The sequence below is a fragment of the Rhinolophus hipposideros genome (assembly GCF_964194185.1).
Source record: "Rhinolophus hipposideros genome assembly, chromosome: 7".
Taxonomy (NCBI): domain Eukaryota; kingdom Metazoa; phylum Chordata; class Mammalia; order Chiroptera; family Rhinolophidae; genus Rhinolophus; species Rhinolophus hipposideros.
The window spans coordinates 49,184,552-49,212,544 of record NC_138053.1 but is presented as its reverse complement, the minus strand read 5'-3'; the positions used below and the strand labels follow the sequence as shown (position 1 = coordinate 49,212,544).

The 27,993-nt window shown below is 40.5% G+C and overlaps 1 protein-coding gene across 2 annotated transcripts in view; it reads left to right on the top strand.

Moving 5' to 3' along the window:
* The window catches only part of THBS4 (thrombospondin 4), a 182,018-nt gene that overhangs the window by 110,691 nt on the left and 43,334 nt on the right, over positions 1-27,993 (top strand). Inside the window, exons 3-4 of one of the 2 annotated variants that reach the window (XM_081053430.1) lie at positions 11,605-11,666; positions 12,460-12,735. Coding sequence is in view for 1 of the 2 variants with exons in the window: in XM_081053429.1 (XP_080909555.1) it covers positions 24,179-24,266 (88 nt within the window). In the remaining variant the exon portion in view is untranslated. Of the gene's footprint in view, positions 1-11,604; positions 11,667-12,459; positions 12,736-23,915; positions 24,267-27,993 lie in introns of those variants that run through there. The other variant, XM_081053429.1, reaches the window with a different exon arrangement.

Here is a 27,993-nt window from a genome sequence, read left to right as displayed (position 1 = left end):
TGGCTGGCGGGGTGTTGTAAAAATCCAGAATCATGATCTATGTTACAATCTGGAACACTGTGTACACATTTATGTATTGTTTGTGGCATGGGTTTCAAAGTGAAGGGTTTCGTATGCATTTTAGTTTTCCTGAAAAGTAATGGTTTCCAGAAAAGGAATTGGGAAACTTTTCTTTTTTTCCCCCTCATAGCAATAAAACCTCAAGAGGTTTTATTTCCCCGCCTCGTCCCCCCAGCTTGGTCAACTCTCCTCTGCTCTGCTTCTTTTTGGAGCTCAGCCTCTTCCCTTAGATTCTCTTACCCCTCACAGTCAGATTGGACACTGTCCCCTCTCCCCACCCTCCACTGGAACTCAATACCCCCTCACTGGAACATCCCACAGGAGTAAAAATGTCTGAAGTGGAATGTCCAAGGAAGGAGGCACAGTAGTTTCATGAAACTGGCTTAGAATAAAGGAAGCATTCCAGTCATTCATTCAGTAAATACTGGGCAACAGCTATATGCCAGGCACTCTTCTGAAGTGCACAAATAAACAACACAGGCAAAAATTCCTTCTCTCCTGGAGTTTATATTCCAGAATATGAGGCCAAGGACATCAAAGTCCCAGAAGGATCAGACAGGAGGGAGAACACCAGGAGGAAGCCGAGGAGGTGTCCATCCTTACCCATAGCTCCACAGACGTCACGGGCCCAGACCTGACCACAAGAGGGCTAGATACTAACAGGGAGTGATTAAGTGTATTTTTTCTTATGAATTTTATAGACACATACCATCACATGGCTTAAAAGGACTAAATCGATTTAACAGTGGTAATTTTTTCTGACATTTTATATCAGTTCCTATTTGTCCCAGCCACACCCACCGGCAGGTCTGCAGCCCCTGTGCTGTCCTTAGTCTATAAAAGCAGAGCTCAGTGCGGGGGCATCCCTGCATCTCCTGGAATGTGTCTGTATCATGCAGCCAGGTAACTGGAGTGGAGGTCAGCCCCACTGCAAAGCAGGCATCCCTCCGCTATCCACTGTGTGCACCCGACATATAGGACTCAACTGCTACCCAGATGCTGGTTGTCAGCCAAGTTCTATCTCAATGCTAGAATCCTACCAATTGACACAGCTCTTGAGGTCCATCTGCTTCAAGAGCCCAACTTGTCTGTGAATGAAATTGAATCCCAGAGAATCAGTGAGAGACCTAGAATGAGCCAGTAGCAGAACCTCAGCCAGAATGCAGGTCTTCTGACCCCAGCCCTGGGCTCATATGTAGAGGGTGCCAAAAAAAAAAAATGTATACACATTTTAAGAAAGGAAAAAACGATTAAAATTATAATGCTCAATATATACTGATAGCAAAAGATGAATATAAGTCACGTTTGATTTCGGCAGTTAAAAGAGAAGCTCAAAGTGGTTACCATCCGCATCCAGACACTTCTGATTACAGCGAACTACTGTTTGAGCAACGTTGACCAAAGTGTCCACTTGTATACATTTTTTTGGCACTCTGGTACATAGCACATATTTTTATGAAAGACAAATATTACTGTTTGGGTCTTATTGCCACTTCTTCTGATGATGTGAATGGTGTGTTGATTTTATCAGCGATTGTCAGTACTGACTATTCACATTCTTCTCAGATAGTAACTTTATTAGCTTTATTTTGAGAGTGAAGAAGGCAATAGATGCTCCTGCCAGAAAAGAAATTGAAAGACCTGATTTGTATATTTGGGGTAAGACCTTAGAACAAACTGTTCTAGAATAAATGTGGACCACTTCCACCAGAGCACAAGAGCATAAAAATGTTTATTATCAACAGCACATCAATGTTAACAAAAATCGGACTAATATGATTTTCAAAGAAGAAACTAAAGATACTCTCAGGCTGTATTCATAACATTGTAGTCTTTCTGAAAGAAAATTACTTTGCTTATGTATCACATTAACATAAAACATTTTCAAAACCAGTGAGCATCTTCTAATTAAAATCAGTGCTTTGAACGAAGACAGAAAAGCAGTTCTATTAGTGAAAAACTAAGGCAGCTACCTCCATCCAAGATAGGGCTGCCAGAGAAAATACAAGATGCCCAGTTAAATTTGAATTTCATATGAATAGCATAATTTTTTCATTTTAGTAAAAATTTCAACTCTAACTCAGCTTCCTGCATTTTTACTTGCTAAATAGGGCAACTATAATCTAAGGGGCAAATTTTGTTTCCAAACACTGCTCCTGAATAAAATCCAAAGCATATGATAGCCAATGAATTTGAAAAATAATTCAATACAATTTCATATCTCACTGAGGCAGGGTTTCTTGACGTCAGCACTACTGAATATTGGGCCAGATAGTTGTCTGTTGTGGGACTGTTCTGTGTATTGCTGCATGTTCGGCGGCATCCCTGGGCTCTACTCACTAGACGCCAGGAGCATCCGCCAGTTGTGACAATTAAAATATCTCCAGACATTGCCAAGTGTCCCCTGGGAGGCAATTGTCCCCTAGTTGAGGATTGTTCTGAGGGTAGAAGCTTATTATAAGTAAATGTGGTGCATGTATTTCAGCAGAAAACTAGCCTGGCCTGGTCTTGGAGACAGAAAGAGAAAGCCATATTTTAAGTAGTTTTGATTTTAAGGCATCTTGGGACAGACATCAATGGAAAACCGATGAGAAGTCGTTGAGGAGTTGAAGGGCTGGTGGACGCTGGATTGTTTTGCAACCGGAGGCTCTGTTAAAGAAGCTTCTGTTTCTCTAGAGGCTTTGAGAGGAAAAAGCCATAGAAAGTACTCGTGAGAAGGCTCAGGTTCCCAGCATAGCCTCATCCAGGCTCTGAAAGAACAGTTAGTACAAAGTCTGCTTGTTTCTGGAAAAGGAGTGTTTTATTTGGATAGCAATAAGTGAAATTCCAACCTAGACCACCTAGCTGAATAATCGTGCATGTGTGTCCGAAACAAAACAAATTGCCAAGAGATGTGTTGCAAACCAGTATAGGAAAACTGTTTACTATATGATTTTCAGAAAACAATTAGACAAGGAATTTTGCTAAGGTGTTGTTGCTTCTATTTTCCCCAAACACATGAATTTCGTTTGCTGTCTAAACCAAGAAGGTAATGTGGTTATGCATATTATGAGGAAGTTTTTCAAGCATTAACTTTTCAAGTCTTTGTGGCTCTAATTACTGTTCTTTGGTCCTATAGAGAGAGTCCCTAATCATTCCTTCCTCTGAGGAATTTTCAGCTCTAATTCTATTTTCCACTCAAATTCTACATGACTGCCAGATTGGAGTGAAAAATCAAATCTACTTCCAATGAAGAGAGACTCGAAAGAACAGTGATTCAAACAAAATTCCAAAGAGAATACATGAACTTCTTACTCTGCCTTTATTAATTTGAAATCTACAATTTCATATTTTGTGAGAAAAAAGCAAAAAATACTCTTTTAATTGAGTCATTCTAACTAAATGTAGAGGACATATCCCTATTAATGTTACTTTTTAAAAAAAAAAGTTATGTCAAGGGCAAAGCAACTCAGTTTTGGTCCACAGTTGTTTTTTTAGATAAGCAGTATACATGATGCCTAAAAATGCAGCAAAGACCCATTGCCCTTAAGATAAAGTCCAGAATTCTTACTGCAGTCTATAAGGCCCTAAATTATCTGAATGGAGTAGATTACACTTTCCCCAACTCCTAGGGTACAGACTAAGCTATTCTAACATACAGACTCCAAAATAAAGTCGCTCAAATAAGATCAAAGTTGATCAATCACTCACATAGATTAAAAGTATGGAGGTGGTTAGTGGTCCAGGGTTCCTGGAGAGCTTGACCAATGAGGTCATCCAGTGACCCGAGTACTTTCTATCTTGTTGCTCCTCCACGCTATAAGTCATTCTCCTCACCCATATGGTCAAAGCTCACTCACCACCATCCTCCCTGTGTTTCAACCTGTAAGCAGAGAGGTGGACAAATAGCTTTCTTTTAAAGATGTGTGCAGTGCTCTCTTTTGCAGCACATCTACTAAAGATGTGTGCAGGGTAGGTGTGGGGACAGAGCCAGGAGTGCAGTTTCCAGGCTCTCGGCCTCACATGGAAAGGTGCTGGCTCAGGTAGTAAATGACTATCGACTGTGATTGGATAGCCATCAGCTGTGGCTAGTTGGCCATCAGCTGTAACCAGTGAGCCATTGGCCACTAATATAACTGCCATGGCTACACTAGCAGCAAATGGGGGCTAGCAAGAAGATGGTGGCTGGCAAGCGCGGATTGCAGTTAGGATGGCGGGTTGCGGACAGTGTGGCTTCTGGTTCCTGTGTCTCCAACCCAGCTGCCAGCAAAACTATAGTGGTATGACTCCCCTACCTTTGGCTCCGTGAGTGTTCCCTTTTGGCCTCACCACATCCTGTGTTCTTATGTGGGGAGCGGGAGCAGAGACCCTGCAGGCTGCCCCATACGACAGTGGGTTTCCCAGGAAACAGACTCTGCAATGGGGATTAGTGTGCAGGAGGTTCATTAGGGAGTGTTCCTTGAGATCAACATCTGTGGGGGGAAAGTAAGGAAGCAGAATTGGGCAGAAGGAGAAGTTAGGCTACAGGACAATCACAAGGTCTCAACTGACTCCATAGGGAACACTGAAGCAGAGATGAGCCTGAGAGCTGGGTGGGAAGTTGGGCATTTATGTCCTTTGACCAATTATTGGCTTTGAGTTGCTTTCGAAAAGGGGTATGGTCTGATATGGGTCAGTTCTTTCAGCCGAGGCAATTCTCAAACATGGTTGTCAGCCCACAACCTTCTGGGTGGCTAACTGGCAGTGCAGCACAGCAACCATGACAGGGTGCAACCTGGAAATCGCACAAACCCTTTCAACTTACATCTCATTATCTAGAATGTCTAGAATGACCACCATAGCTGCAAAGTAGGCTGAGAAATACAGTCTCTAGCTAAAAGGAAGAAGGGGAGAATGGATATTGGGGATAGTCAATTTGTTCAGCTTATTGACTATTTTAGATCAAAAACTATTTTATTGAGGAAGCTACCCACAAAGCACAGAGGCAGAAAGAGAGCTAAAAATGGGGCAAGAACAACTGAGAGGTTGCTCATATCCAGTGATGTCCCTTGGGCATGATGACTCCGCCAAACTTAGCTAGATTTTGGAATGAGCCATCACTGGCTCCCCAGAGCTCTGCAGAAAGAGGTGCCTAGGGACAACTTCTAGTCTGCCCCCCCAAGCCCCAAGCCACAAGCAGAATGGAATAAAGCAACATCTTCATGAAAGGCCTGACTGTGAGCTCTATCTGTATCCACCTCTAGAATTTGATGCTTTTCTAAGACTTCCTTCATATCAAAACAAGTCACTTAACATAGAGAATAAAATATACTGAAATGGGATTCTGCTTCTATAAAGAAAAAGATTGTGTTGACCTAAATCATATACAAATCAGATAGCACTAATACAAACTTACCACTTTCTGTTAGTGGCAGTTGGATTTTCAATGTAACAATGGTATATGGAAAGAAAGGAAACTAAGAAAAGCTTAAGTGCCTGCTACCTCTTCCTGAACAAAGCAGCCAGACCCATTCCTGCCTCTGACTTGACCAGATATTGGTACCTAACATAAAAGTCACCATCTATAGGCTGAACATAAGGAAATCAGCAGCCTCCAAAGAATAAAACTCGTACTAATAACAGCACTGTATTAGATATCATGGCACTACCCAACCAACCAGTCCTCTTGTGCAGTTGGGATAAAACAGAGAGAGGAGCCATTATGCAGTAACAGGAAACTCACAGTGAATCTATAGAGACAAAAACTTCTAGAATGGCTGGTGGACTCCTAGAAGTGCTTTGGTCTCTTCCCAAGGGGAAATTCCAACCACAGTTTGAAACTAAGAAGCTTAGGAAGCCGCAGGGCTTCTTACTTACACAGCTACCTCTGCTGAAAGTTGTGGTTTCCTTCCTCTTGTCCCAGCATCCATCGTTTGAAGCAATCTGAGTGTCTCCACAACTATTAACTTCAATATGCCTAACAAGAAAGCCTCTCTCGACACCTACAAGTATGGTCACGATTCACACCTCAGGAAATTTCATCCTACGAAGTAGTGTTGTTAATATCTTCAGATTAAAAGGTGTCTTTAGAAATCTCCACCTCTCTGACTGGGAATGTCACACAGTCTTTCCACTTACCTGCATCCTGGTACTCTCCTTATTCACTCAACTCTTCCAGAGATCCTCTCTCCTCTGGCCTTGTTCCCATCCTCTCCCACACACCAGTGCTGTAATACAGGGCACTTCTTAGCTGCATACAGGCAGGGCCACAGGGATCCTCCAAACGGGACAAGTTCCACCCCACCCCAACTGTTTAATTTCTTAATTCCTGAGGAATCTTTCCAGGATCTTGCATAATGATATTTTAAGAACAACGGGATATCTCCATGAAGGGTCCTACTTTTAGCCCTGTATATGTTCATCTCTGGGAATTTAGCCATAGCCAGGCACATGGGATAGGTGGTAGTGATGGCCTCCCCAAAGGGTATTTTCACCAGTCATTATAGGATAAAGGTTAAGAAGGCAGGCTCCAGAATTCCACAAGACTTTGTTTAAATCTCAGCTCTGCTGCTTATTAGTCATGTGTCTTCCCTTGGAAAAGTCATGTGTCTTCCCCAAGCCTCCATCTCCTCATAATAAAAGTATGTGCTTCACAGGGCTATTGTAAGAATTAAATGAGGTAAAATTAGCTCTTGGCCCAGGGACTAGAACATAGTAAGCACTCAACAAATGACAGCTATACTAGTAGTTTCCCCATAAAGAAGGCTTTTTGGAGGAAATTTACCGTAAGGTAAGAAGAAAGTCAACTTGACCCAGTAACAAAATCTCACAATTGGAGATTCTCAGTGTAGATTGACACCCAGCTCTTAGCTCTGTCTCCTGGCCCAGCTTCCCAAAAATTCTTTGTCAAATCCCATATAAATGTGGGATAATAAGTAAATTATGAATAGAGCTGTTTCATTAAAAACTCATTAAGGTTTTAGGGTGTTACAAGGCAGTGTTACTTTGGCACCACAATTTGCTCCACCTAACCAAGAAAGATTCAGTCTCTCAAACTTCACTTCAAAATGCTGCACAACTTTGGAATCTCACAGGATCCAAAGTATTAGAGGTGGTACTCAGTAGATATGGCAATGGTACCCAGCAAACAATGACTATGGTCCCCAGCTGATGTGACAACAGTACCTACTGGACAGGAATATGGTTCCCAACACATATAATAATGATTTCCAACAGATGTGACTGCAGTCCCCAGCAAAGGTGACAATGGTCCCTAGCAGATGGGGTGGTATCTCCAGAAGAAGCAGAACTGTACTCTGTGCATGCAGCAGGACTCTGGGAAGCAGCAACCATCTCAGGCTGATTGAGACCAAGAGTGGTACTAGAGCCCAAAGATATGGTACTGGCCAATGGTTGGCAGGTGAGCAAAAGAAAAATCATTTTCTTTTTAGCTGCCCATATTTACTTATGAACACATTCAGATTATAACCTAAGGTACAGAAATTTGGGGTGTGAGGGAAATGGAGGAGACTCTGAATTGACGTAGAGTGAGGAAAATACACAGGGAGTTATGGCATATACTTCTGTTATCTGAGATCCTTGTAATCCTTGTAAATGAAAAGCTTCATTTACAGCACAGTATTTCAATGAGGACTTATAACGAGCACGACACCGAAAGTCTGGAGCTCTGGGTTCACCTCCTACTCTGCCATTGACTCTCTCTCTCTCTCTCTCTCTCTCTCTCTCTCTCTCTCTCTCTCTCTCTGTCTCTCTCTGTCTCTCTGTCTCTCTCTCTCTCTCTCTCTCTGTCTCTCTGTCTCTCTCTCTCTCTCTCTCTGTCTCTCTCTCTCTCTGGAAGTAATTTAACATCTTTGAAACTCAGTTTATCCATGTATAGAAATGAGGGAAGAGGGTTATAATTCGATAACCAAGGCCCTTTCTTTGATGATTTTATTCCATCACTCCCAGATTCAGATAAAGCCAAGGTCACCCTGACACTCCTTTTCAGTTGAAATGTGTAACTCCCAAGAACTTGGAAATGTTATCATTCCGGTAAGTCATCTTTTAATGGAAACTTTACATCCTTTAAAATAATTAACATTCAGTACTCAACCTTAGAACATAATCTAAATTTAGATGAGAAAAGATGAAACAAGGAAAAAAGATGTTACCCTATCATATTTTTCCTCTTGGCATTAAAACAGAGACTCAATTAGGGGATGGGGGACATTTTCATTTCTTTATTACTGAGATGGTGGCAGCAAATGCTAAGTAGAAGTTGACTCTCTCAGGTATGGACTTCCCCTAGGTGACCCAGGTACCAGGTGTAGCCTAGGTGAGTGATGCCCTTTTGGGGTTTGCATGGCCTAGTCACAAGTGAGAGACCTTCTATAAAGATCCAAGTTCCTGGACAGATAAGAGGGCATATTCTAAAGGGCTGAAGCCTGCCTCACCTATTGGGGGTGAGGGGTGAGACAGACAGCATTCCCATGATATGTAATAGGAGAGAAGAATCCATGTCCTGGAGCTCATCTTACGCCTTCTGGCACATTTCCCCCTCTGATAAGGAACCTCTGATAATCATGTAATTCATTGGCGCAACATCATCCTCATCATTAGCAAAATGATTGCTGATTGTCACAATTCTTGGAGTAGGTCCCTGGGGAGGCCAGGCATCGCAGGGAAGACTGGCAGACTAGCTCCCAATGGCAGTGTCCCTTTCTATGGTGAAGGCACCAGCCACCAGGGCTGGAGATTCAGTCTCAGAGCTGCAGGAACTCCTCTTGTCATGGTGTGAGGAGGCAGAAGAAGAATCAGCAGACCGCCACTATTGTCATTAAAAGATAAGGTCTTTTATAAAGTGGACATTGGCATCAGCCTGGCAAGTACATTCTTACACAAACTGCAAGGAAGCCAACTTAAGAGAAAGTTGCTTGGCAAGCAACAAGGCTGATGTTTAATGGGCTCAGCCTATAAGTACCTGATGCATCCATTTCTACCATGTGGCGTGTCCGCCTCTTGGACCAGAAGGGTTGTGTTTGGGGTCAGGACAACCCTTTCCTTGATAGTGCTCACATGTCCACTGCCAACTTTTGCCTCCCTGACACTTCCCATGCCACCCATTCATTCTCAAACATCAATCTCTGACCAATTCCCTTTCTGACGCAGACAGTCTTTTCTTAAATGTGTTCAAATCTTTCATCAAAACAAGTTAAAGTCAAGTCTCTATAAGATGTGGCTCTATACTGGGTTACCCATTACATGTGCTCAGCTGTCAAAAGGCTCTTTCCTTTCAGTCTCATTCATGAGGTCACCCCATTGCTGCCCTCCCATATAAGGCCTACACTGTAACCTTAAAATATCATTTTGTTTCATTTCATGTCAGTTTTATTTTCTGTGTTCTTTTGAATATCTCCACTGATTTTTTGAGTGGGATTGCTCTGAGAAAGCTTGTTATTTTTAGCATAAATTGAATCAAGTGAGATAAAATCTTATAACAAATTCAACTGCCATGATCAACTTTCTTATATCAAAGGAGGGCAGTTTCTTTCCCCATTACAATTTCTATTTTATTGACAAAACTCTGTGCATAAATGATGAACAAATATCCATATGTTATTATTACTGGCTCTAAAAATTGGTCAGTAAAGTATTGCAATGTGAAGTAATAAGTTTTCATTTCTCCTTTTCATAATAGATTTTGCTTGTTCAGTTAGTGGTTTGTATCACTAGTAGCTACTAAAAACCCCAAACATCGACGAATGGCTTGTAATTCCAACCTTGGATGAGCTATTCAAACAGGGTCGATTAATCCATTACACATTCTTTGCGCTGCCACTTATGAAGAAGACTGAAGAGCAAGTAGAATAGCTGCCATTTCCAGATTTCAGTCTTCTATTTGCTCTGATCGTTTTATTTTTATTTATTGATCCATTCAACTATTTATTTATTTCTACCTAATTTGTTCTTCAGAACACTTAAGATAGATGATAAGAACACAAGATTAAAATCAGGATCAGGAAAAATAAAAATAAATGTTAGAGGATCAAAGTGAAAGGGAGGAGTTAAAAGATATATAGGATAATAGTTCCTACATAATTATTAAAGTGAAGGATAATGGTTGGGCTGTGCTTCCTGGTGGCAAAAGCAAAAAGGAAAATATAATGGATACAATATTAGCTATTACCCATATAGAAAACCTTTCAAAATAAACAAAGCTTTTTCTTGGCATTTGGATCTGAAAGAAATTTCTTAATTATATCTTTATATAAGAAAAACTCAGTGATGTGGATGACACAATCCCACAATCTATTTTGCCAATGCAAACTGACCGGATTTTGTGTTTTGTGAGGGATTTTTTTTCCTTGTTCCTTTTCTTCCCTCTGTAGTTTCTGAGCAATACATCCTCTGCCTGAATAGGTTAGTATAAATATTTCAATATTTCATAAAATATAAGTTTAATCAATCTTTTTTATCTGCTCCTGAAAAATAATAAGATATTATAAGACTATATCAACTTTATAATTATAATACTTTAGTTCTAGCTTGATTTTTGATTCTGCAAATTAAACATCATTGTTGTTTTAAATGACCAATGCTTAAATTTATTTATAAATGTCTTTGCTCACTGTTTCTTCTTACACTTCAGACTTCTCATTTGAGTTCATTTTCTGTGAGTGAGAAATATATGGTTTAGAATTTCCTTTTGTGAGGATTTATACTCAATTTTGTCTTAAAATGTTTTTATTTTACCCTTATTCTTTAAAAATAATTTTTCAGTTACAGTTGACATCCGATATTATTTTATACTAATTTCAGGTGTACAGCATAGTGTTTAGGCATCTATATAATTTATGCAGCGACCCCTGTCAATTAGTCTAGTGCCCACCTGGCACTATATATAGTTGTTGCAACGTTATTGACTATATTCTCCATGCTGTACTTATATCCTTGTGACTATTTTGTAACTACCAATTTGTTCTTAAAAGATCTTTTTATTAATAGTAGAGTTTGGAATGGATAATAAATTTTTTCTTTACCCACTAAGAAGAATATTCTGTATCTTCTGACTTCCATGAATGCTATTGAAAACAGTGCTCTCACTCAGATTTTTATTCACTTGAGACGATTTGTCTTTTATTTTGGCTGCTTTTAAATCTAGTATATTTACCTTTTGACTACCTAGTTGAAAATATAGTTATTTAAATGCAAAAAAAGTGATCTATGAAGCCAATTTTTTCCCCTAATTTATGAAGCTCATTTATTCAAATCATTGTGAAGTCATGTTTCTACATTATATATATGTATATATGTATATATATATTTTTTTTTCTGAGCAATATATTCTCTGTCTATTCATCCAGAGATTAGCATAAATATTTGAATATTTAATAAAGATTAGAGGCTAGATTATAAAAGAACAAATTCTCAGTAAATCATAAATAACTTTCATAACAACAATGGAAGTAGCCCTGTTAACAAGTGCAATACCTCACTTTTTTTTATTTCCTTATATAAGGAGCAGACTATTAAAGCCAATATGTCTCACATTTTCTGTTTCATTGTGGTGGACTTGGGATACTCCAGACCAAGCTACTCTATGAGGATGTGACACTTCCCTTAACACAAGTCTCCATTGAAGAACCAAGGTAAACCTTTCCCCTGGATAGCTGAGCAGATTGCTGTCAGTTTCCTCAGTTGCATGAACACTGGCCATAGTTGATAAACATAAATATTTATTAAAGAAAAATGGAGAGAGAAAGGAAAAGTAAACAAACATTATCTATTCTGCAATAAGCAAATCTCAGAATCATAACATACCACGATAGCCCACAGTCCCTGACCATAGGAGAATAATTATTCCCCAGTGTCAAGGACAGGTTACTATTATTCTGGGGCCTTCCTTGGCCTGAACCAGCCCCACAAACTCTATTTTTCTGATCTATATCATGACCAACATATCTAGCTGGACTTGCACACGCAGAGTTATCCAGGAGTGAGATTATTGTGTGTCTATATACAGTAACACAGCCTCCCTCTTGATTTGGGAGATCAATTTTTGCCCTAGGTTACCAAGGCAGCCAAAAGCGTTAATTCTGCTTGTAGTCAGGGTATTCAAATTTCCTCTAAGTCTTGTTCTTCTTCTCATTTTTCACAAGAGGGTTGGGTGCCCCCTCTCTAAGGGAATATGCTTTTCTTGTTCAAAGATTGTCAAGGCAACCTACTGCTTCCCCTCTTCCTCTTATTTAGGCTCTGGATAATAATAGATTAACAAACTCAATTGCAAATGGAAATACCTGAACCCCATCAAAAAGAGAGAGACAGAGACAGAGACACAGAGAGACAATAATAAACAACTATGTGTCAAGCTCTAGTTTAAATTTTTGTATTTATTTTCTCACCTAACAAGTGCTATTGGCATCTTTTCTCACCCTACAACAGGTACCATTAGCATCTCCGTCTTACAAATGACACTCCAATCTAAGGAACAGAGCCATTGAATGGCTTGATGGAGCCAGGATCAAAGACGGGCAGTATGGCTACAGAGCCTATTGCATTCCTGCTTGTTTTCATCAGCCTTTTTCAGAAACGTTTCCAATTCCCACATCGTGGGAGTTGGGGTCAGGTCTCCAAAGTCAGAGCCCCAACCCATGAATGAACCATCACAGCAACTATGTCAGACACCTTCCTAGAACTACTTCTCCTACAGTTCACAAGGTAAGTGTCATTCCCATTTCCTGGGAAGGAAACGGAGACATCAGCTGCTCCCCCAACAAGAGCTTAAGCAATCTCCCAAAGCCATGCACCTAGTAATTGACTGAGATGGGGTTGAAACCCAGGTGTGGCTTTACCATGCCGCTCCTCCAAGTCACACATAGGAATAGCATTCCTCCATGGGACAAGACTAGGTCATTATATATTGTGTTGGTGACGACAACCATTTTTGCAATGGTCTTTACAAAATATAGAGAAACAAAAAGCAAATACTAGAAAACGGAGCTTTTGGCTTTGCATAATATATTAGGAGGAAGTTAAATTAACAACAACAAATTTATTCTTATGGCCTCGTTTCACTTAGTCTGCCCAGGAAGCAGAGTTCTATGCATTGATCAGACGCTCATTCTCTCTAGGCAGTGCAGCAAAGCAGAAGGGTGCTGGGCCTTGGGTCAGGGCCCTAAATTCGAGTCCAAGCTCTGGCATTTCCATGGGAAGCATTGTTCAACCTCCCTGACCTTTAGTTTTCTAGTCTGTACAATGGGAATCATAACCATCCTATCTGTCTTACCTCAATTATGGTCAAGATTAAACGAGATCAAGTATAAGACAGTGCTCTATATCTAAGATATTTAAAATTGATTGATGTTGTTATTCTCTTCCACAGAAAAGAGAAAAAGTGTGTGCGCATGTGTACATACGGGTGCCTGTAATTGTGCATGTACATTCACATGTATGCATTAATGAATGTGTGTGCATAAGTAAGTTATATTGTGCAAATGAAGATAAAAAACTAGTCAAAACCTCACAGAGGGGTGGCTGGTCAGCTCAGTTGCTTAGAGCGTGGTGCTCATAATAGCAAGGTTGCCGGTTTGATCCTGGCATGTGAACTGTGCCTCCTTAAAAATAAATAAAAATAAATGAAAAAGCCTCCCAGGAAAAGCCGATAAAGTGTGCTAGGGCAAGTCTGCAGATTTCTGATTTTAGCTGCTTAACTCTCAGATATGCAGACAATGTGGAAAGATTGCGGCTGTGACCAAGATAAAAGGAACATAGCCCTCAAAGGACAGCACCACAGCCCATGACTCCACAGGAGACTTCAGGGAGCTGCAGTGGACACCCTAACTCCACCCCAGAGGGCCCTGGAAAACGAGCTTTGATATTCCAGGGAGTGTGGGAGTGGGGAAAGGAAGGAGAAAAGATGAAGGTAGTAAATGGGGCATGGGACTCTTTGACAGGTACTTATAAGAAATCAGCAATCAACACCCCTGGACACGATAAGCTTGTCATGAGGGACCCTTTCTTGCCTTTTAACCTTTCCCTCCCAGGTCCTCCCTCATTCGCCCTTCTCTTTTTTTGTTTCCCAATTCCTCTGCTATGTTTGCTCACCTATAGTTTTCCTGATAAAGCTTTACTGGATTTATCACATCTATTTTTCTTTCCTGCTGGTCAGTCTTTAAATGCAGCAGCCAAAATAATCAACATCACTAGCAATTATATGCGCACTTGGAATTACTTTTGTGAAGGGATGTGTCAGAACTTCCTAAGGAAATCTCTCTCTGAGAATTACATAAGTTGGAATTCATTTTTAACTGACATGTGTGATAAAACACATTACGTACCAATGAAATTGAATGCTCAAGTAGAATAATAAAATGTGTTCGCAGAACACATTTCCCTAGATCCTTAAAAGAAATCACATTTTCATTAGATAGTTTTTTCAAGTCAGTGACCAACTCTCTCGTATTTCTCCTGAGGTTGATATGAAGCTGGTCCATTTTAATACCACTGGAAAAATATTCTACCTAGAGAGAAGAAAGAGAGGAACAGTAGATTTAATATTTATTAGTTTGTAGTATTAAGAAGCCAGATGTAACCCTAATCCCTTGTGCTTCTCAAATCCTAGAAGTGAATAGAATATAGAAGAATAAGGAATGGAATATCAGCAACAGAAAGAGTTCACTAATATTTGCTTTCTCTTCCCATCTGCTTTTCTGCTTAACAAGTAAGTCTAACATCATAGATAGGATTGCTGGAAAATGTACGGTCTAGAACAGGGGTTGCCAACTTTTTCTATAAAAGGCCAGAGAGTAAATATTTTAGGCCTTTGCAGGCCATGTGGTCTCTATTGCAGCCATTCAACTTTGTGGTTGAATGCCACAAAAGCAGCCATAGACAAGTGAACATGGCTGTGCTCCAATAAAACTCTATTTATAGACCTTGAAATTTGAATTTCATATAATTTTCACACATCAGAAATCATACTTTAAAAAATTTTCCCAACCATTTAAAAATGTAAAAACTATTGCTAGCTTGCTGATCCTACAAGAACAGGCAATGGCCTATAGGCCACAGCATGCCAACCCCTGGTCTCAATTTTTTCTATACTAAGGATATTCTTCTCATTAAACCCACTGAAATTGAAGTTATTTGTTTCTTTTTGCCCATCTGCTTTCCCTAAGTCTGTTATGTTTTCCTCACACTCTCCCTCCTATTGTGATTTACCAGTACATCCCTTCTCATCTACCTTCAGCTATTTTTTTTTCCCCCACTATGAGCCTCACAAAACATAAGGACCATTTGGCAAAGACCCAACTGTAAGCACCCAGCACTACAGTGGGCACGAACAAGGTGGAAGACACAGAGCCTGTGGCTGGCCATGATGACACAGTCAGTTATTCATTCTCTTCTTTCCTTCCTAGTAGAGTCCACTTGCGCAATAGAGGCTGAAAATATCAGTCCAGTCATCACTTTTCCACCCTTCCTTTGCAGACAAGACATGGGTATGCCTGTGATCCACTCTTAGACAATGAGACCTGAGGAGAAGTCTGATTGGGTGTTTCTGGGAATGTTTTTTCTCACTGGAGAGATGATAGATAGATAGATAGATAGATAGATAGATAGATAGATAGATAGATAGATAGATAGATGATAGATAGATAGATAGATAGATAGATAGATAGATAGATAGATAGATGATAGATAAGGAAGGAAGGAAGGAAGGAAGGAAGGAAGGAAGGAAGGAAGGAAGGAAGGAAGGAAGGAAGGAAGAAAAGAAGGAAGGAAGAAAAGAAACAAGAGTAGAAGCCCAACACTCTCCTTGCTTCCTACTTTTGGATGCGGTTATGTAAAGATATGATGTTTGGAGCTGCAGCAGCCGCCTTGCAGCCATGAGGGAAGTCCAAAAGATGATCCAGAGGCATAATATTGTTAATTCACTGAACTACCCCTTCAACTCTCTCCCTCTGGTTTTTATGTTATAGGAGATAATAAATCCTGGGATAGGAATTCTGTTATGTGTTACACAGACAGCATTCATTTTTGTGAAATTTATATTGTTAGAGGGGTGATGTGACACACAAAATGAAAAACTATTAGAGGAAAACACAAAATATAGTTTCAGTGCCTCTTGATTAAGAAAAGCATATATCAACTACTGCCTCCCTGGCAGCCCTATTCCATCTACATTAAAATATGTTCAATAGTTACTGGCCTATCTTCACCTTCCACTTCTTCATAAGCAAGCTTCTTGAAAGTTATTTTACTTTTAGTATTACCCTTACTATCTCCACTTCCTATTCTGTTGTCCTCACTTCTCAAATGGCAATACTCTGCCTTCTTTCATCCACACTATTCCATCAAATTGCTTTCAATAGTCACCGACTTATGACTTCCGTGTTGACAAACCACAGCTCAGTTTTTACTTACCTTGTTTGATCTCTCAACAGTGTTGACACGCTATTCACCAGATATTCCAACACCATACTTTCCTGGTTTTCTTTTCCATCTTTTCATCTTTATTGCTGTCTTCTCCTTGTCTACTGGTCTCTGAATGTTAGTGTTCCTGTGTTCTTTCCTCATCTTACACACTCTTCTTAAGTAGTCTCATCTACATGTATGGCTTTAGTTGCTACTTATCAATTAATGATGCCACACCTATAAACCTCTCTCCCGAGTTACATACCCACGTAACTCAATGCCAAGTGGTTAACTCCAGTTGAATGTCTTGAGGGTACCTTGAACTCAACATGGCCAAGCCAAATCATCATCTACCCCTCATATTCTCAGTGAATGGCATTACAATCTGCCAACTTGCTCAGGTCAGAACCTCAGACATCATCTTGATATATCCCTCCACGGTCGTGCACATAACATGCATTCCCTCTGCTTGCAGTGTTCTTCTCTTACTTTGTCACATGGAGAGTGCCTCCTCATCCCTCATGACCCAAATGAAAAGCCAGCTCTTCTAGGAAGCCTTTTCTAATGCTCTCTAACTACAGGCTGCTTTCTCCTCAGCAGTTCCTTATTTCTTAGGACACATGTCTATCACAGCCCTTATCATATTGTGTGTATCATCTGCTTGTCTGAGTAGACTGAGCTGGAGAACAAAAACTGTGTGTCATTCATCTTTGTATGCCCATTGTCTAACACAGTGCTGGGTACCTTCTAGAAGACTGTCAATAAATATTTGTTGAGTGAATTAATGAATGGACACATGGTAATTATTTGTTGGATAACATTACATTAATGAGAAAAAAACTCTAAGATTTCATGCCTGATAGAAAAATATTCTTTCTAATACAACACTTTTGTCAATGATTGGATAGCAAACCTACATAATTTTTAAATTTAGAGTTGGAAAAATCTGCATATATCCAGTCCAGCTGCTTTATGAATGCATTAGGGCTCATTTGTAATTAGCAATAACAACTGTCCTGTTGACAGTTAACTACTAAAATCCTTCATATGTTAGTTCTTTTAGTTAGGTTAAACATGCTCCCAGGAATTCAAGTAATATTCATTTGCCTACAAACCTTTTCTTCCCATAGATGAACTTCAAACCAATTCAAATTAGAATTTTAGTATATTTTACAAGTTGCTTTATATCCTATCACTGCATGAAACTTTGCATCATAGTTTCTTAGCAAATATATTTAGACATCTGGCACTAAGTCTGGGATTTTTCTGGCACAATAATCATTATTATCACTAGACATTGCAGGAACCACCATGTAGATGGATCAATGTATTGTTTAATGAAGGGGAGCAGTTACTTTAAGAAATGTTAGTTGTCAAAACTCTCCCTGGACTTCTAGTTGGGTAGAAATAGTCATTAATTATAATTAATGTTCTTACAATTGCATTTCTGGCTACATTTCTAAGGAATTCTTACATAGTATATAACAAAGTATATTAAAGAAGCTTAATGAGTTTTTAAATAATCTACTTGACCCTTGGTGAAAATGCAAATGCATGATTTTACACATTTCTTGCTTCGCTAATTTCAGTGCCTAATAACTGCTAAAACAAAATAGTCTTTTAAATTCTAAAAAAAAATAATGGGGTTATCGCTTTGTGAGGTGTATAAACATCTAATCATTATGTTGTTTTGTATACCTGAAACTAATAATAAAAAAAAACTGAAGAAAAAATTTTTACTTTTAATAGCACACTAATCAAAAGGTCCCTGTATCATTTACTTGGCCCTTGTTTACACTAACTAGTTTCCAGAGCAGCTATTTTCCTGTCACTTAATCAAGCACCTTCCTTTATTATTAACACCAAACTAAATAGTAGCCCAAAGTCTACATTTTCCAGCACTGTGGCATAAATGTCATCAAACTCTAGAATGTAAGCCATATTCCCTGTAAACCGTTTTTATGTTTTATTTTTTTCTGTTTCTGTTTTGTTTATTTTGTTCTTTAGATTTCACATACAAGTGAAATCACATTACATCAGTCTTTCTCTGTCTGACACTCCACTCAGCACAATACCCTCCAGGTCCATCCATGCTCCTGCAGATGGTGAGAACCCATTCCCCTCCCTGGCTGAGCAATATTCTATTGTATATATGTACCACCTGCTCTTTATCTGTTCATCCATTGATAGACACCCAGGCTGCCTCCATATTGTGGCTCTTGTAAACAAGGCTGCAGTGAACCTATGGATGCGCACATCCCCTCAAAGTAGCATTTTGGGTTTCTTTGGATAAATACCCCGAAGTGGGATTACTGGGTCCCTGTTATAACCTTTGTTTTAAAGTAATTTTTTCTGGTATAAGTATTGCTACCCCAACTTTTGTTTGTTTGTTTCTATTTTCATGAAATATCTTTTCCCTATCCTTTTACTTTCAGTCTGTGTTTGCCTTTCAATCTGAAGTGAGTCTCTTGTAGGCAGTATATGTAAGGGTCTTGTTTTCTTGGGTGCATTCAGACACCCTACCCTATCTTTTGATTGGAGCACTTAATCCATTTATATTTAAAGTAATTATTGATAAATATGTCATTATTGCCATTCTATTATTCATAATTTTTATCCCTTTTTTTTTTCTATCTTAAAGAAGTCCCTGTAAGATTCCTTGTAATACTGGTTTGGTGGTGATAACTCCTTTAGTTTTTTTCTTTTCTGGGAAGATCTTTATCTGTCCTTCAGTTCTAAATGATAGCTTTGCTGGGTGGAGTAATCTTGGTTGTAGGTCCTTGCTTTTCATCATGTCGAGTGTTTTGTGCCAATCCCTTCTGGCCTGCAAAGTTTCTGTTGAGAAATCAGCTGACTATCTTATGGGAGCTGCCTTGTAGGTAACTAACTGCTTTCTTCTTGCTGCTTTTAAGATTCTTTGTCTTTAACCTTTGGCATTTTAATTATGATATGTCTTGGTGTGGGCCTCTTTGGGTTCATTTTGTTTGGGACTTTGCACTTCCTGGGCTTGTATGTGTATTTTCTTTGCCAGGTTAGGGAAGTTTTCCATCATTACAAGTATTTCTTCAAGTAGGTTTTCAATTCCTTGCTGTCTCTCTTCTCCTTCTGGTACCTCTATGATGCAAATGTTGGTACACTTGATATTGTCCCAGAGGCCCTTTAAACTAGCTTCGTTTTTTTGGATTCTGTTTTCTTTTTGTTATTCTGATTGGGTGTTTTCTGCTACATTATCTTCAAAATTGCTCATTTGATCCTCTGTTTCATCTAATATACTGTTGATTCCCTCTAATGTATTCTTCATTTCAGTTATTGTATTCTTTATTTCTAACTGGTTTTTTTTTATGTTTTCAATCTCCATTTTTATGTTTCCTATCTCTTTATTGAATTCCTCCCTTAGATCACTGAGCACCCTTACAAACAGTGTTTTGAACTCTGCATCTGGTAGATTGCTTGTCTCCATTTTGTTTGGTTCTTTTCCTGAAGCTTTGTTCTGTTCTTTTATTTGGGACATGATTCTTTGTCTCCCCATTTTGGTGGCCTCTCTGTGTTTGTTTCTGTGTATTAGACAGGGATACTATGCCTCCCGGTCTTAGTAGAGTGGCCTTATGTAGTAGGTGTGCTGTAGAGCCCAGTGATGCAGTCTCTCTGGTCACCAGAGCCAGGGGTTCCAGGTGTGTCCCTTGTGTGGGTTGTGTGTCCCCTCCTGTTGTAGTTGAGCCTTGGTTGCTGTTTGCATGTCAATACGAGGGACTGACCCTTGGGCTGATTGTTTGTTATGACTGGTTGTGACCACATTGGAGGAGCTATTGTTCAGAGGCTGACTCTACAAAGCAGGATTCATTTTAGCAGGGCTCTGGTGGTTTCCTAGTCTGCCCTTCAGTTGTGTCATCTTTGGAGGTGTTGAGGTGATGCTCTGGCTTTGTCCAAAGCTGGCCATTTGGCATGCCAGCCCCAGGAGCCCCACTGTGGGCCAAGCTCAGAGCATGTGAGTCTGTCAGCAAGTAAGTCTGTGCATGAGCCCTTTAAGAGGAGTGCCTGGGACTGCAGCCTCCCTTGTCTCACTCAGCCACACTCTCCACTTGTTTTCACAGCCAGAATTTATGGAGATTTCTCTTCCTGGCACTGGAACCCTGGGCCGGGGAGCCTGGTATGGGGCTGGAACCTATTGCTCCTCTGGGCAAAGGAGTGGGGGGAGGACCTCTGCAGCCAAGATATCCCTCCCAATTTTTAATGATCACACATGGGTATGGGATCAGCCTCTCTGTCCCTCCCATCAGTCTCAACGTGGTTTCTTCTGCATGTCCTTAGTTATAGGGCTTCAGTTCAGCTAGACTTCAGATGATTCTCAGTGGTGGTTGTTCTGTAGGTTAGTTGTAATTTTGATGCGTTCCTCTGTAAACCACTTTTAAATGTGAGTCATTATCTTCCATTTCTGTTCACTTGAAGAATTCTAATGGAAAACTTGAAATAATGATAACTTTATACAAATATCAATTAATAAATATGTATAAAACTTCTACTTAGTTTTGCCAAATAGTGTGTAATATGAGTAACTACTTCCACTTCTCAAAAACAGAAGGAGCAGGAGCAGGATGGGTGTCTCCACACCCAAACTGGGGCTTAGAATTCAAGATTGATGATGATGCCAGACATACCACAAAAGGATTTGGAAAGGTTTTTATTCGCATCATGAGGCTTTCTGGAGAGAGCAGGATGGTCTGAAAGTGGCTTGAGAGATCAGGGAAAGGAGAATGGCTTTGGAATTTTTATGGTGGTTAGGGGCTGGGGCTGGGGTGAGGTTCTTGTGCATGGCCTAGAGCTTGCGCAGTTTGAACTTCCTCCTGGCACCAAAGGAAGGAGCACCCAGGCTTTCTTATCAGCTTGGTCAGATGTGGGGCATGGCAGAGCTTGAAAGCTGTCAGCAAACATCAACACTGGAATCATACCCTATATTACAATAGTTAGAAACAGAAGGAAACCTAGTATATTGCTACATATATATATTTGTATATATTGCTACAATAATATTAAATAGCAAATAACCCTGAAATCTTAATGGCACACAAAAATAAATGTTTATTCTCACATGTCTAGAGTCACCTAGACAGCTGTGCTGATCTTGCCTGCACTCACTCACTCACTCATAAGCTGAGTCAGCTGTCAGCTTATCTCAGGTAGCTTTGCCTACAGTGGCTGTGGTGTTTCGGCTCTGCTCCATGTTCTCATTCTCCAACAGGCTAGCATAGCCATGGCAAAGGCAGAGGTATAAGAGGAAGCAAGCCCAATCACACAAGTCGTTTTCAAGCTTCCACTTATGGCACTTTACTAAAGTCCTGGTGTCCAAGTAAGTTACATGGCCAAGCCTAGAGGCGTACATAGCAGGAAGGCAAAAGATGTGTACACAGAAGAGTGAAGAATTGGGACCATTTTTGCACCTACCACATGACTGGATTACCAACATATCACAATCTCTTACCCTACTCTACAGTATTAACAGAAGGAAAGTCAATGCCGTGAGCTACTCACTATTTAAGTGCTAGGTACTGTACTTGGAACTGGGGCTACAAAAGATAAATGAGACAGTGCTAAGGAGCTCACAGTCTGATATGGGAGTAAAAGTACACAAATAAATTAATACGTTATTAAAATAAATTAAAATTCAATGTGATAATGCAACAACAGATATTCTAAGGAGATGACACAGAAAAGAAACAGATTAACTCTTTTACCTCCCTTACCATAGATTTCATGGCCAATTCAATGATGTTTATTGTAAGCGAATTTCCTCTTGATTCTGAGGACACAAAGAGAAAGGTGACTGAGATTTCCCAGTGAACGGCTTCATAAAATTACAGGCCCTTTAGAAGCAAAACTAGATAGTATGTTCTGTTAGGCTAGCAGAAAGTCATTTGATCCTTTTGTCGCTCCATTATACTTAGTAGTCATGCAATTTCAACCAAAATTTATTGTGTGCCTACCCATGCAAGCTATTTTTCTGGGAATTTGCTAGGAATTGGGGATGCCTAGCAAAGATGACTAAAAATAAAAGACTAAAGAAAAGGGTATCTGCCTTCAAATAATTTATAGTTTAATCCTGCTTACTCTCAAGTCCACTGTGTAAAACATATACAAGCAGAGCTGGTCCTGAAGCAGAAATTGGGAGGCCGGAGTCCCCTCCGACCCAGGGGACACAGTTTAGAGAGCTGAAGATTCTCCAGTCTAATCCATGTCAGTAGTTCATAGTCACATTGCTAGAAATATGTACCTCCTTTGTCCCTTCCGTGCTCTCTTATATGTACACATACAGTGACCCACCCTCAATACAGTGATTTTTGTGTAAGGTGGCATTAAATGAAGCCTGGATTAGAACTATATTAAACTTCGAATGGAACAGAGTTCTGAAGATAGTTCATCAATCTCCAGGTCTTTGGCTGTAAACAGAATTACTCATAATTGGTGAGGGGTTACTCTCGAAGTTTGGGAATAAGCTGATGAATTAATCTTCCAGCTTGTGGCAGATAGCTTCTTAAATTTGGAAAGAAATTCGTTGAGACATAAAGATAGGGATAGAAACACTTTAGTAGATCTTCTCCATTAGTCAAGATTGTTTCAGAGGGAAAAGTTTGCCATTGCTCTGAAATATTTTTTCTTCTAGTTAATCCACATTATTTTTAGGTGGCTTTGCCTAGGAGGAGGACTAATTCCTTTTGTTCCTTCTCTCTTTCATGTCCTATTCCCACAACCTTTAAACTGTCACACGGGATCTTTTGGGAGGGCTGAACAGAAATGGGCAGGCAGAAATTGAATTAAATTAAAAATAAATTCTCCATACAGCACCTCCCTCCTGTAAACAGTTCTGTCCGGATGGACTCTTTGAGATGTGTTTTATTTCCATTACAAAACGCAAAAACTTTCAAACGTTCGCTGTTCACGTCTCAAAACTTGATGGGAAAAATATTCATTTGAGGCATTCAAGACAAACTTGAAAGTAATGAAAGAAACCAACTGCTCCCTGGACCACTTTAGGAGGCAGATGTTCCTGGAGAGCCTTCAGGGTTCATTCGGAAAGGAACCCAAGATGGGCGTTAAAAGCCTGTCCAAATGATGTTCTTCTGAAAAGGAGTACAAGAGATAGGCGGACTGATGGTGCCCAAAGCGCACGGGTCAGCGTCAGTGCCTTCCTCCTTTCGCCCCTTTCCTGTCCTTCATCTTCACCCTGTCCTCCTGTGAGCCTCTCCCATAGTCCTCACTTGTTCACCAGCCCCCTCCTGCTCACCCTGTCTTCCCCGCTCCTAAGCCCCTCGCCCTCCTGGACTGCCTACACGCCCACCCGAGAACCAGGTCGGTTCGGGGCTCCTCCGCGTCCCCACACTCACGCCTCCTTCTCCGCCTCCCAGGCTCCCCGCTCCCGCCGCCCCTACTCTTCCCGGCAAAAGAGGATCCCAGCCAAGGGGGCCGCCCCGGCCTCGGCCCTCCCCCGCCCCGGGGCCGGTGCGGCCATAAAGCGCCGGGCGGCGGCCTCCCAGCCCTGCAGCCCGCGCACCAGCTCTGTGCAGCGGCAGGACGCGATTGCCGCCCCCGACGGCTGCCCCGGACTCCAGCCTCGCGCCTTCCCCGCGCCGCGCACCCTTCACCTGCGCCGCCGGCGAGGGGCCCCACCCAGACACAGCGCGCCGCCTGGGGACACTGAGGCAGGGCCAAAGCTGCCGTCGCTCGCGGGCACCCTCGGGGAGCAGGAAGAGCCAACATGCTGGCCCCGCGTGGAGCCGCCTTTCTCCTGCTGCACCTGGCCCTGCAGCCCTGTCTGGGGGACGGCGCCCAGGCCACCCCCCAGGGTAAGTGGGCTCGAGCTGCGGCGAGGACAGCGGGCCCCGCGCTCCGCTGGGGCAAGTCGGGGGGGTCAGTTCAGCGCGCCCTTGGCTCCTGTGGCCTCGCTCGGCACCTCTCTGTCCCTCGGAGACCCGAGTGAAAGCATACTGTGATTGGAAGCCGTGATTAGAGGAGCATTTCTGAGATTCGATTATCCTGCGATGAGACCAATTCCCTCAACAGCAGTTGGTGAGGTGCAAAACTTATTTTCAGTCTATGCAAATACGTGGGGTTTAACTTCCAAGCCGACTACGCTGCCCTAGCATTCTGACATGCCCCGTCTGGAGTAGCGTGAAACCCGGGTTCTGTCCCCGGAGGCTGTCCGGCCGCAGCTCCCCTCTCCCCTTCCTCCCTAAATCCTTCGAGGCGGCTGGTGCTCCGTTTGCCTACAAAGTCTGACACCGACCTCCCGGAGAAAGGCGCAGGATTACCCTATTTGCCCTGCCACTCATCATTTTCTGCCCTAAATTTGCTTCAATCCCAAAACCTCCTGAGGGAGTTGGCTTGATCTCTTGATTCCTGAGATAAATAGAGCAGGAATTGGTCTTTCTCTATGAAGAGGTGAAAAATTCGATAAATACAGTAATTGAAAAGACACCTGGATAAGCCTCAAACCCTTTTGTGAGATGGGGTGAAAATAGCCATTGGGCAGAAAGCACTTAAGCTTAAACAGGAATTTTTGTAAAGGCCAAAAGGAAAAAAATTATTTAAGCAAGACCTTAGGGCTCTAACTGGCTATCCAGTGATGACCTTCATCTGTTTTAAATTGGTGCCCAGGTTGATTTACCACCGACTAAGGAAATAAAGCTGGAAGAGACACAAACTTGAAGTTATTTCTCATATAGTCAGAATGAAGAATGCCTGTGAGGGCGTTCTCAAATCCCTTTCCCTCCCATTGCAGTAATCACCCATTTAAACTTTGCATTTCGCCAAATAACTCATTTTGATTCCAAACCAAGCAACCAGAATTGTGGTTTCAGGAGGGTACGGTACTACTTTTAGTTTGGGTTGACATATTTGAAATACTGGAGTCTATAATATTTATTCACTGTGACCTCGTTTCTAGGCAGGTAAGAAAGAAAACATTTTTTCCTTTAAAATAGTTGACATGTAATGTTTTATTAGTTTAAGTATGTATGATTCAATACAGTGTTTCCCCGAAAATAAGACCTAACTGGAAAATAAGCACTAGCATGATTTTTCAGGATGCTTGTAATATAAAATAACCCTAATGCATCTTTTGGAGCAAAAATTAATATAAGACCCGGTCTTATTTTCAGGGAAATACGGTAGGGCTTATTTTATATCATGAGCATCCTGAAAAATCATGCTAGGGCTTATTTTCCGGTTAGGTCTTATTTTCAGGGAAACACGGTATGTATATATTGTGCAATGATCACCACAGTAAGTAGTTGACATCCATCACCTCATATAGTTACAGACATTTTTTTCATATGATGAGAACTTTTGAGATCTACTCTCTTGGCAACTTTCAAGCATGCAATACAGTATTATTAATTATTGTTATTCTGTACATTACATCTCAATGACTTATTTATTTATAACTGGAAGTTTGTACCTTTTGACCCCCTTCATCCATTTCGCCCAACTGCCATCTTTGGCAGCCACTGATCTGTTCTCTGTATCTGTTCTCTGAGCTTGTTTTTTTAATTTTTTTTAGATTCCATCTATAAGTGAGATCATGCAGTATTTGCCTTTCTCTGTCTGACTTATTTCACTTAGCATATGCCATCATGTCACAAGTGGGAAGTTTTCATCCTTTTTATGGCTGAATAATATTCCATTATGTATATATATTTGTGTGTGTGTGTGTATAGCATATTTTCTTTATCCATTCATCTATCTTATGGACACTTAGGTTATTTCTATATCTTGGCTATTATAAATAATGCTGCCGTGAACATGGGGGTTTATATATCTTTTCAAGTTAGTGTTTTTCTGTTTGTTTTTTGATAAATGCCCAGAAGTAGAATTGCTGTATCATATGGTGGTCCTAGTTTTGATTTTTTTCCCCAAAATACTAGTTTTTCACCTTTTTTAAAAATACAAATTTTATGGGGGAATATTGGAGAACAGTGCCAATCTCCAGGGCCCATCAGCTCCAAGTCGTTGTCCTTCAATCTAGTTGTGGAGGGCGCAGCTCAGCTCCAAGTCCAGTCGCTGTTTTCATTCTTTAGTTGCAGGGGGCGCAGCCCACATTCCCATGCAGGAATTCAACCAGCAACCTTGTTGAGAGCTTGTGCTCTAACCAACTGAGCCCTCCGGCCGCCCCTATTTTTAATTTTTTTGAGGAACCTCCGTACTGTTTTCCATTGTGATTATACCAATTTACATTCCTACCAACAGTGTACAAGTGTTCCCTTTTTTCCACATCCCCACCAACTCTTGGTGTTTCTTATCTTTTTAATTAGACATTCTAACAGGTGTGAAGTGATAGTTCATTGTGGTTTTGATTTGCATTTCATTAATGATCTTGAGCATTTTCACATGTACCCATTGAACATGTGTGTGTCATCTGTGGGAAAAATTATTCAGATTTGCTTATTTTTAAATCGGATTGTTTGGGTTTTATTTATTTATTTATTTTTTTGCTATTGAGTTGTATGAGTTCTTTATATATTTTGGATATTAAACCCTTTTTGGATTCATGATTTGCAAATATTTTCTCCCATTCAGTAGGTTACCTTTTCATTTTGTTGATGGTTTCCTTTGCTGTGCAGAAGCTTTTGTTTACTTTTGCTTTTGTGGCTGTTGGTGTAAGAAAGGAAGCTTTTTTGTAAACAGAATTCAAAAGTTTTCTTATTGCAGACATTATTTGGCAGATTTGAATGTATGGGTATACTATTTTGTGTTATATGAATTTCTGACATTTAAACACACAACTTTCTAGTGTTCTACTGGTATGGATTTTGCTTCTCCTTAGACAGAGCCGCCTGTTTTATGGAGACTTGAAATCAGGCCATACTACCTAAATTATCAGGTTAATATAGTTGCTGTAGATTATCTGATTAAGTTAAGTTTCTGATAGATTCTTAATGTTGAGATAATTACTCAGCTTGATTGGATAATGTGCTCATCTCCTTTCTCCTCTAAACTAGCCTTGCTAATCTTATTAGTATGCATTTGATTTTCATTCCATGGTAGTAGGGCTCATTGGTAGCAGTAATTTCACCTCCAATACTAGAAGGTTGTGCTTAGATTCTAGCACTATTACTAAAATGTAATGACATTCATAGAAAATTGTAGTGTCTCATTTCCATTTCAAAACACTCTCCAAATTCATTACTAACTAATCCCAATTCTGCCTCTTGAGAGAGAAGCCAGCGGATTAGACAAACCGTACAGATGGAAGTACGGTAAATTTAGCTTGAGCTAAATTATGGAAATGATCATAGTCAAAGCAAGAATCAAGATTTCTTGAGTTTGGCTTTGAATGCAGTTTCCATGCCTTAAAGACACATCTCTTTTCTTAAGATGCCTTGTTCTGAATGGAACGTTTAAACATATTGCCTTATTTCCTTTTGCCCTCACTGGTGGAATTTCCAATTCTCTGGACATTTAAAAATTCTGTTCCTCTTTTGAAGTATAGTAGGCAGCACTCTTCATGTTTGGGGAGTGTGGGGTGCTAGAAGGAACATAGTACTCTTCTTTCCAGCACTTCTAATAGGAAAG